Source organism: Pinus tabuliformis, chromosome 1_2 (genome assembly GCF_031772625.1).
Source record: "Pinus tabuliformis cultivar Carrire ecotype Pingquan chromosome 1_2, CPIR1, whole genome shotgun sequence".
In the NCBI taxonomy this organism is placed as follows: Eukaryota; Viridiplantae; Streptophyta; class Pinopsida; order Pinales; family Pinaceae; genus Pinus; species Pinus tabuliformis.
Window position 1 is genome coordinate 10,753,877 of NC_142298.1, and position 11,260 is coordinate 10,765,136.

Sequence of the window (11,260 nt, forward strand, 5' to 3'; positions counted from 1 at the left end):
AAACCAACTTCCAAACTTTCCATTAAAATAGTAACAAAGATTTGCCTTTTGGTTAAGTATCCATGTGTATTGTCTTCCAGGTCCCTTGAGATGAAGTAAAGTCATAAAAAGGTGGCAGATGCGTGATGAACTCTTTCTGTTTGGTTCCCCTGCCATTTTTTCCCTGTGGGTAGCGTATCTTTGGATTTTTTTTTTCAACTTTAGTGTTGGACCTCCATGCTTTTTTGTTTTATGATATTCTTCCAACCTTAGCCAGAGGAAGCGATCCTTTGAAAGTTCGTCAGCCCGGGAATAAAGAACTTTTGCCTACACATTTCTTGAAGAAGATGAATCCAATCCAACTATAATGACATATCTCCAACAAAAATAACAATACTGTCCTGTCATTTGACATTCTGCAACAGTACTTGATCAGGGTGCAGTGCAGGTAACTATGGATGATGCACTTTATTACATTTAGATAGACAAAGCTGCAACGAAGCACAAGGAATTTGGCTTTCCTTAATTTTATTATGTTAAGTTTCATTGTGACAAAGCTTGAAGAAATTGGGTAGATGAACCAGCTTTTTTTGTATTTCATGTTTGTATAACCAGATGGGTCGAAAAAATTGGCCATGGAAAAAGAAGCAGGAGGAAAGGGAAGAAGAGAAGCCTAATGTTACCTGCTCGTCTGGTCAGACTCATGAGGTGGGGCATTAATTTCTTATATATCAGAACTCATTTTATATAGATTTAATGCTTTGAAATGATTTTTGATGTTCTATATTATTGGTGTAGCAGGAAGTGCACTTGGAGGAAGAATTGGCAACAGAAAGCAAAGAAGATATGGTGAAGCAGCGTGAAAAACTTTTGGAAGAGGCAGTTTCAGGTAACAATCTTCTACCCATTTACAGGCAGGGTTAGGATACACCTCAGGATTGTTTATATCTTCAATTTCACTATGCGATCAGTGAGCTGATAATACATTCTTTTCTTTTTGTTTTCGAGGTAGGATGGGAAACTGCTCAAGCTGAAGCGGCAACTTCAAAGCGTGAGCTGGAGGTCGCAATTGCAGAGAAGGTTGAACTGAAAAGACCCTTGAATGAATGCCAGATAGAACTTCAATTGGGCAGGGAAGAGATCGATAAGGTGAAATCCGAAAAGAATCTTCTCTTCACATCATACCAAGACGTCCTCCACTCCAAAAGGAGATCCCAAGATGAATTACGCACCATGGAGATGAAACTGGAGATTGCAGAAAAGGAAAAGTCTCGTTTGAAGTATGAACTTCACTTGCTTAACAAGGAAATTGAAATCCGGAGCGAAGAGAGGGAGCACTCCATGAAAGCTGCAGAGGTTTCCCACATGCAATACCTGGAGAATGTCAGAAAGATTGCTCAGCTCCAATCAGAATGCCAGAGGCTGAGAGGATTAGTGGGCAAGAAGGGCAAGAATATATCCCAGCCAAGCAGATCATCATTAACCAAGCCGTGTCCAGCCTCACCTGATTCAAGCAAAAACTTGTTGGACCATGACCTCCTCCAGCTCTCTGCATCAAAATTACCCACCTTGAAATCTCCCCGCCGTTCCCATTCTCGCCATTCAGTAGATAATGCCAGCAGCGTGGCATCTACTGTACATATGGATGAGAATAACGAAGATGAAATGAGCTGTGCTGAATCGTGGGCATCTGCCCTCTTGGCAGAGCTCGATGACTTCAAGAAGGCCGGAAAAAATGAGCAGAGCTCTGCCAATTTTGCCATCCTTGGCGAGATAGTTCAAATCATCCATCCTGGAGCTTCCAGTTTGAACCTTGAAATGGGAAAACTTGTTCAGGCCAAAGAGGAAATCACCCAGCATCGATTTCAGGACAATGCCACTGCTAACATATCTGAATATATTATAAATTGAAAAACAAATTCATATCTTCACCTCCATTCACAATGGGCTACACAGAATTTATCTCTAACGACTCTTCTGCCCTCCATACAGCCACAAAATACAAAATAAAATCGCAAGGGCAAAACAAGCATGCCTTCAGAATATGTAACTGCAACACATTGATACGGATAAAAATCGCGTCAAAACCAAACAAGCAAGAACCGCCCAAAAAAAAAACATTATCTCTACGGTTAAAGCCCTTACAATCTTGCACAGTGACACGGTGAATAAAAATGGTTGAATGATGAGGGCTCTATCCACAGCCAACCATCTTCTATGCATCTAGCGTCTCCCAAAAGAAAATCCGAGGTAGTAGAACAATTTACCCAGACCATTGGCAACCCCTGGTACAGGAGTTGAATGGATGTCTTCCTATAATTTTCCTTGCATATTCCGATACAGAGTGAGCCAGAGAGACGAAACATCGTGGAATGTTGAACGACCCAGTAACAAGCGTCACGGCTGGCATGGTTCAATTCAGATCAACGGTTAACGATTACCTAATCGTCTAACAACAAAATCGAATGGCACACATTTTTACACGTAAGCAGTTTGGGTAGTTCATTTCATAAGGGAACGCCTTACGGCGTAAGAACGCCTTACGGCGTAAATATATAAATTTTTAATTGGAAAAATAGATGTAGAAATAGGAAGTGGGGAAAGAGTCTTTCATTCTTATAATAAGTTTTTTTTTTTGGTTTTTGGAATTCAACCAATCTAGAGTTTTGATATAATTTAGAGTTTTGACCAATCTAAATTATAATTAAATTTCCAATGATATAGATCAAATTTAAGTGGAGAAAATCATAGAAGCATCATAAAACTTAAATAATCATAAAATTCTACTCATATCTGAAACTTTTGTTATTTTCTTATGAGATATATAACCAAAATAAAGTATTATCCTTACAGAATTAGCTTATTACACGAGGAGGGGATGCTCCATCTCAGAATATTGGAAGTTGAATAATCCATATTGTCATGTAAACCATAACCATAGTATTCAATTCAAATTTCTTTCAAGAAAAAGTGAAAATGTTTGAAAAGAGATCATAAATATATTGGAATGATATATCCTTACAATCTAACATATGCCAATTCACGTTAGCTATCTTGGCACACATCCAAATTTAACCCTAAAGTAGATATCACAACATAGAGGATATTATTATGCCAATTTGACATTTAATGGAGAAGGTTCTTTGCTCGAAGGGTCTCTCATTATCATTAAAAGATCCTTCTATCCAACTTATTCAGCATTACTTTACCTTACATTATTCTACCTTGTCACACTAGTTAATTTGAGATGTATTTATAAGGAATTTTAAAAATTAGGAATTGTTAACTATGGATGCCTAGCACATGTAAGGTACCATTATTGTTTTCTTACAGATCTTTCAAGTTCTGTTTCTGTTTGTATGGACAACACTTATGGATGGATCATTAACATTACCTAAATAGAAATGTCTTTGGAAGGTATTTGGAGTTATATAGGGGTTGAGTGGGTTCAAATCTCACAATGGTATTTATATGTGACTTTCACTTTGTACCGTGTTTTTGACTTTGTACCCCGTTTTAATATTTTGAATAAGGTAATGTGTATTTTATTATGGTAGAGTTTCTTGTTTCGAACACGGTTTGTCGAGTTAAATTGTTTATAGGTCTTAATATGAAAATCTTTGTTGGTAAAAATAATTCTTTACATTGCGGAGGGTGTAGAGATGTTAAAAAAATATATAGTTTATTATGTTCATTATGGTAGAGTTTCCTGCTTCTAATAGATTGCCAAGTTAAAATGTTTATAGGTTTTAATATGACCATCTTAGTTGGTATAAATATGTGTTTGCATTGTAAATGGTGTAAAGATGTTTATATATATATATATATATATATAAAATATTGTGTTTATTTTTCATATTTTTAATATGAAATTTTATTTTGAAATTTATTTTTTCTCGTTAAACTAGACTATCTATTATATTATGTACAGTAAAACCTTACATCCAGAATGACATGTGGCTCAGGGCCAACAGAGGCTGTTCATGATTCAAAGTAGGCCCGCGCAGGGGCTTCCTAACCAGACTTACTCGCTTCCAGCCTTTGACAAAATATAAAACTGTACTCACTACTTGCATCAGCGACCCACGCAGGGGTTTCCATCCAAAATCAGAATTATACCCACGCAGGGGTGACCGAGGATCCTTGACAAACACTGACATAAGCCGAACTGGCAGGACTATGATAACCATAACATAAGGAAAAACAAACAAGACCCAGACAGAGATACTTGGCCTATATCCGACATAGATAAAAACAAAGAGCTGATACCGGACCTGAGCAAAAGAGGATGGAGACGGAGCTTGCCGAGGGTTGTCATTCCTCAGGCTTTTTCTCGAGGATTCGGCTCCATCCATCTCCTTCAGGGCGGCCTTCCCAAGCGTCCACTTCAGCCTGCTTGGAGGACGACGCTTCATTTGCTTGTGGATGGGAAGGAGTCTGCTCCAGAACTCCCACTTGTGCTTCCTCAATGATTTCCTGCATGTCCTCGGAGGGCTCCTCCTTGCTACCTGAGCCTCCCTCCTCATCCTCAGGGTCCTCCGTGAAGAGAACAGATATATGTGCATTGATCCGAGCGTTGTTCCTTGAGCCTCCCAGAGTGAAAACGACGGTGCCAAACGCTGGCAGCGGGGGCGGCCCGGCACTGGGACTGCCGGAATCCATATACTGGCTAACCCGTAAAGGAGAGGCGCCTGACCTTCGGTGGCAATATTGACAACAACAATGGTGATGAGAGTCTGCGACAGGGCTGCGCGAAGAGCCTCCGCGAGCTGAGCCCCGCCTGCTAAGCAGTCTTTGCCTTGGAGCCATTTTCCCTCCTGGAGCTTCTGAGGAACAATTCTCCACCCTGCGTCGCCCCCCTGTGGAGTTGAGACCTCCTCTGTCAGCTCCAGGGCTAAATTCACACAAACGACTCTCGCCCGTGAGTACCCACTGTAATGGTTCCGCCACCTCGTGCGCCAGAGCCCGCACCATACAACGCACACAATAAAAATGAGCCTGCAATGCTCCCTTGCCGCTCTTAACCTGTTCACCATTCCCTCAAAAGTAGCCCGCCATAACTGCCCTCTGCAGCTCCAGCGTTTCACCCTGTGCGGCATTGAATGCATATGAGCCCGAACATACCTTCATCAATCCTCGGCGGCAGCGTGAAGTGCCTGCCTTAACTCACCACGGGGCAGCACATGCATGGCATGTGGCCCTTCCCTGGCTGTCACATTGGCACCCGCATCCAGGGTATTTTGAAATTTATTAAGCAGTGTTTATTTTTATTTTTATTATTATTATTATTATTATTATTATTATTATAATTATAGTATCTAGAGTTTATATTTTATAAATATTTAATAAAATTAAGTTTTCATAAATTTGAATACTAATGTTCATAAAGTGAAAAAAAATAAATTGATACTATTAATTATTATGATTTCTTAAGATAATTTATTTTAAGATTTTATTATTCAAGAACATTTCATTAGGGAGTAGTTTTTATAATTATAATTAGCTTACTATTTCATTTGCAAAATCTTAACAAATATTGTTTCTTATCAACTAATTATTTATATTTCCCTTACTTTTTATTTAAGTATATGGAGATCTTTTTTCCTCTGAGATAATAAAAACAAAAAAACAAAAAAACTTTCAAGATTAACAACGTAAAATGAATAGGTCATGCATGGCTTACTACCTATGAGCATTACTCACAATGACACACAAGAATGAGTAGTCCACCTTAGCACTCATGCATCGAGAGATATTCTCGGGGACAACAAAGTGCATATGAATGAAACTTTCAAACTAAATCCCATAGCATTAATGACCATTTTTGAACCTCCATCCAATAATGAGGGATTAATACAAGGATTACAATCATAAAATTAATTCCATTAAGTGTGTTTACCTACAAAGTTATTCTAATGGTCAAGTCCACTTGGCTTGTTGTCCAACGTTTATAATTTGGGTGGTTCCATGGATTGTTTGTTGTCCTCCCTACCCAATTTCATTCTCAAAAGTGACATGTTGGCTTATTGGTATAAGGCTAGAAGGACAGATGCCCCCTGAGATAGAGCTCCGCTTAGTTGTGCCTCAGGATGCTTTGACCCTTTCTAAGTAACAAGTTTTTAGTATATCTAGCATGCATGCTAGTCGATATACCCTTGTGTTACAATGGATCCTATAGATTTAATTCCAAGCCTAACATTGATCATTGCAATGAGTTATTAATTCTCATGTTTAGAAAAATCCACTTAACTTGTTATCTCATGTGAAAAACATTAACAAATATTGTTCCTTATAAACCATTCATTTAAAAGTCATTATACAATCTCATATTTGAGATTAATATCTTAAATCAAGTTATTCATGTATGATATGTTTTATATGATTATTAAATATAATGATTAATTTTTTTATAAATTTAAAAGATTAAATTAAGATTATAATAATTAGGCTTTTTTTCCATTTATAAATTTGATAAGAATCTTGTGAACAAAATTCCAAACATAAACATATTTTGACCCCCCCCCCACACACACACACACATATATATATATCCCAAATACAATTTACAAATTTTAAATCAACTCAAACTAATTAAAAGTTATAATAAACTTTCCAAAATTTTAAATACTCAAATAATTAAAAATTATAACAAACTTTTATATAAATGAAAACTTTAACTTTTTAACTTTTCAAATTAAATTTTGAAAAAGGGAAAGAACAATTACAAAATTATCTCTCTTTAACTGAAATAATTTAAGTAATGTGCATACAATTAAATAATACTCATCAAAATATAAAATTAATGAGAAAATACAAAAAAAAAATTACATAACATTAATAATTTAAATTTGCATTAAATAATTAAAACTTCTAAACAAAATAACTCATCTGTAAGCACTTTAAACCATAAAAAAATCCCCATTTATACTTAAACAAAATATAAATAATATAAATTTAAACAAAATACTAATATTATTATAAAAAAATAAATATGAGGTTCTACTGCTGCAAGAAAGACATTACCAAGTATGCAGTCTACTGGAATGTCAGCTACTGCAACTTTCAAATAAATACAGTGGCTATCAAAACAAACAGATGCTTTGGGTACTTCATATTTGAGTTTTTATTACCCAAACCTACCACTTCTCTTTCTGCAGTCACCCAATATTTTGCTGGAATATTTTTCATATTTAGAATGTTAATATCTGCTCCCGAGTCAATGAGAGGAATCATTTCAAACATTTTCCCTTTTATGCAAATATTTATCAGAACATGGTGCTGTTGGCATGAGATAGTTAATAGTCTCATATCTCTGAATCCAAAATTTGGATCTTTCATACCTTCAGCAATTTGAAATTCTTGGTTACTACCATATGAGGAAGTATTCCATGGCTGATTATCATCTTCTTCTTTTGCAACATGTTTTTCTTTTCTCGTTTTTGCAATTTGAGTTTTTATTGCAGAAATTTCTGTCTTGAGATTATGAATCTCTCGACTGACTTCTCCTAGAGTAAGTAATCTTACTCTGTCAGGTTTCTGTTGGTGCCTTTGAAATGATTTTGTGTTATGTTTAAAAGAAGCATCAACAAACAAAGATTTCTTACTTGAATTATTTGAAGCTTTTGCTTTGAGCTAATCCATAAAAGCTTCGATAAGGAGTTTTTTCATCTCTCCACCCTCCTTGGCATGGATCTGGGATAGGATCTTCAACTCTTCTTCTTCTGTTGCGGCCATAAGGACTTTTTCATTTTGGGGTTTAGGCTTTTCCCCTTCTTCATAACTAGATTCACCGAAATATTCAGAATCAGAATTATATTGAATTTAACAAGCATAATATTCAGAGTCAGAACATGAACATTCTGAAGAACCAGAGTCTGAATATTTTTCCATATAAGCATGGAGTTCTTCTGTAGATGAAGAACTAAAAGAATCATAAGAAGATTCTTCTATTTGATGCTGCTGAGCTATATCTCTGATTGTGACATTCGGGCAGCGTTTTGTGTTGTGAGCATGAGAACCACATTTCATGCATATGATTGGTCTTCTTCCTTCCTGTTTTACTTGTTTGTTTCTTTGGGCAAAGATTTGGGATTTCTTTCCCTTGTTTAGCTTTGACTCTTCACCCTCTGGACATCGGGAGGAAGTGTGTCCAGTTTTCCCACATAGCCAACAAGTAATTTTGTTCCATTTTTCCTGCTTATTAGTGTGCAGGTGGATGTCAGAGGGATTGTAATAATGTGTTCTGGGAATGTATTTATAATACCCTCTTTTTATTCTAGAGGCTTGGCCTTGCCTCGGCTTTGAATATCTCTTTTTGGTCTTTGGATAATTTCTTTGGTTTTTGTAGAAAGTTTCTTTAAACTCTCTTTTGGTTCTTTTCTTAGCCTTCCTTTGTTTTACCAAAGGATCATCCAATGTTAATCCATACTTACTACAGATGGATTTCTTGTGAGGCAGCTTGGAAAGCTTTTCCAGAGACTTATTTACCTTTGAGCTAGTACAAAGACTGACCAATGTTTTTGTAATGAGAGCATATATCTCTCCCCATGTATATGACTCAAAGCGTAATTGAAAGACTTCTTGCAATCTAATGTAATCAACAAATTTAGAAGGCAGGGCTGCCAGGTATACCTGTTTCCATAACAGGTTCTTTGAATCTTTTACCTCATAGATTCTCTGCATACAGTCTCTATGGAAGTCTTCATATTGGGACATTTTATGGCACTTTAGATTCATCAAAATAACTTCATTTTTATCATCAATTTCTATTTCACTTCCACACCAATGTTCTAGAATCACTAATGTTAATGCCCCTATCATGTCGCTGATAACTGAGCCATTAGAATTATGTATTACATATCCTTTCTCATCTTTTAGAACTTCTGCTTCCATTGTTTCTATGAGCTTTGGAGATGATTCTGTCTCCCACCACCTGAGGAGTGTTCCTGTAAAACATTGAATAATAGTCCTACAAGCATCTATTTCAGATTCCCCCCTGAGACACATGAGTTTATATTTTGTATACATCATGTCAATCATTTGGCGTATTTGGCCAACACTCATGCTATCTATATTCCATTCTCTATGGCAATCTGCAAAATGTGTGTGCTTCAGGAAGATTTCCTTTTCCTTTTATATCAGGTGCTGGATATCTGGTGAGCCTATGTTCAAGAGGTTCATATATGGGAAAGATCTGGGTATCTTGCTGTTTCTGTTCTTTCCTTGTATCTGATTCTTCATCCTTAAACAAGGATGCAATAGTGATTTTATTTATAGCCTCTGAATCTGAAGATGTGGCTCCTTCTTTTGGAAATAATGCTGGAAATTTGGCACTGGTTTCTCAGTTTTAGACAAATTCAACTTTTCGACTTTGTTTGTTAAACCAGTTATAAGCTGTTTAGTTGTATCCAAATGATCAACTAACTTTTCTTCGACTCCTTCTATTTTATTCAAAGAATATCTACCATAAGAACGAATCCTACTAGATTCAAACTGTACATTGTTCAAACATCTATTTACATCATTAATTGACACTTGGACAGTATCAATTTGTTCCTTGACTTCTATTGATTTTGCAACATTCATTTCTAAGCCTTTTACTACAGTATTTGTCCAATTTATTTGTTCACTGGCTTTCTGTATGTGGCCATCAATGCCTAAAGAATTGTCATCTTTCTGGACCAGTGGGATGGCTTTGGTTGCATTTTGATTTTCCCCTATAACAATTCCTTTGTAAGGAGGAAAGGTTGTAGGAGTTTCAACCTTGGATCCATCTAATGCAGTCTAGGCATGTTTGCTTGCTGAAGCACTGGTAGAACTAGTAAAGACATTCAATGGAGCAATATTATATTTCCATGAATAGAAAGATATCCAAGTGTTATTCATCTCCATATAGTGTTTCCAATCTTCAGCAAATTGTTTCTTCTCTACAGGAGTGTAATTTTGATCAAATTCATCAGCTTGAGGATTAGTGTATAGATCCCAATTTAACATAGCTTTCATCCATTGGGCACTAATCTAAGATTTCAAGCATCCATCCATAAGAGAGAAAAATTTATGCATTTCCATTACTGCAGGATTTTTGCAATCAGAAGGAACAGGGCGAAATCTGCACTCTGGTATCAGGCCATTGGTCTTCTCAAGCTATCCCAAACCATATCTGGGCTTGGCTGGTCTCATTCGACATATCATCTCAGTCAACCTTGGGTCTTATCCTTCTAATGTTATAATAATAATAATAATAATAATAAACTAATAGATAAATAACTAATAATAAGAATAATGTTTAAATTGTATTAAAAAAAAAACATAATAATAATAATAAATAAAAATTAAAATAAATGAATAATAAGTAATTAAAATTAATAAATAAACAGAAAATAAATATAAAAAAATAAAATAAAATAAAATAAGTAAATAAATAAATGAATGATATACAATTGAATAAAATAATATAATACAAATAAATAGATTAACACATAAAATAATGTAATATATATAGCAAACAAATACGTTAAGATTTATTCAACCATTAAAACCTAAAATTTAAAATAATAATAATATTATTAAACAAATATTTAAATAAAATTAATTAAATAATTTAATATATATATATATATATAATAAAATTAATTAATTAATAATTATGAATCAATCAGAGACATTATAAACAAAAAGATATCAAATATCTTTCTAAACAACTATTAATAGCTCCATAATTTTCTCGACTCTCTCTTCTCAAAATACAGATCTCATTGCCTTGATTATGGACTCACATAGCTAGTCCGAAACATTGGTTTCATAAATTGTTCACATGTTTTTCCACTAGCATAAAATTCTACCAGCCTGTATGGAATCTCTTTTTAACATCATGAGTACATGATCTGGATCTTGCTCATGTGGGAAAGGTATATCTGACCACTTGGGATTTGGGCATGAATTTACAGATGTGGAAGGAGGAGCAATACCAGTCCTGGGATTATGATTGTTATGGATTTCAGACTCAACTAGAGTGAGCAGATTTACATTTTCTTGACAATCTGGACATTTGACCTCTAAAGAAAAATAATTTACAAACTGGGCTAATTCATACAAAGAATTATGTCTACAAGAAGATGAAGTAGAACAAGTAGTATCTACAGTGGAAGGATCTCTGTAATACTTGGATTGTTTACAGGCCAACTCTATACATCTCTGGTCAATGGTAAATCTTTTGGGAAAAGAAATTACAATAGAAGATAGGTTTTCTGTGATATCAACGGAGGTAATATTTTTCGGAATG

General features: G+C 35.3%; 1 protein-coding gene across 1 annotated transcript; it reads left to right on the forward strand.

Annotated features, from left to right (window-relative positions):
- The first annotated feature begins 281 nt into the window (after positions 1–281).
- Positions 282–2,132, forward strand: LOC149204061 (filament-like plant protein 7). Its single transcript, XM_089393193.1, has 4 exons — positions 282–427; positions 595–687; positions 781–868; positions 992–2,132. The coding sequence occupies exons 2-4, from the start codon at positions 595–597 to the stop codon at positions 1,888–1,890; spliced, it is 1,080 nt and encodes a 359-aa protein (XP_089249319.1). The 5' UTR covers positions 282–427; the 3' UTR covers positions 1,891–2,132.
- The last annotated feature ends 9,128 nt before the right edge of the window (positions 2,133–11,260 follow it).

Coding starts and splice junctions, on each gene's coding strand:
- LOC149204061 (XM_089393193.1), top strand. CDS start 595: ATGGGTCGAAAAAATTGGCCATGGAAAAAGAAGCAGGAGGAAAGGGAA. Junction 688..780: donor CGTCTGGTCAGACTCATGAG/GTGGGGCATTAA, acceptor TTGGTGTAGCAG/GAAGTGCACTTGGAGGAAGA. Junction 869..991: donor TTTGGAAGAGGCAGTTTCAG/GTAACAATCTTC, acceptor TTTTCGAGGTAG/GATGGGAAACTGCTCAAGCT.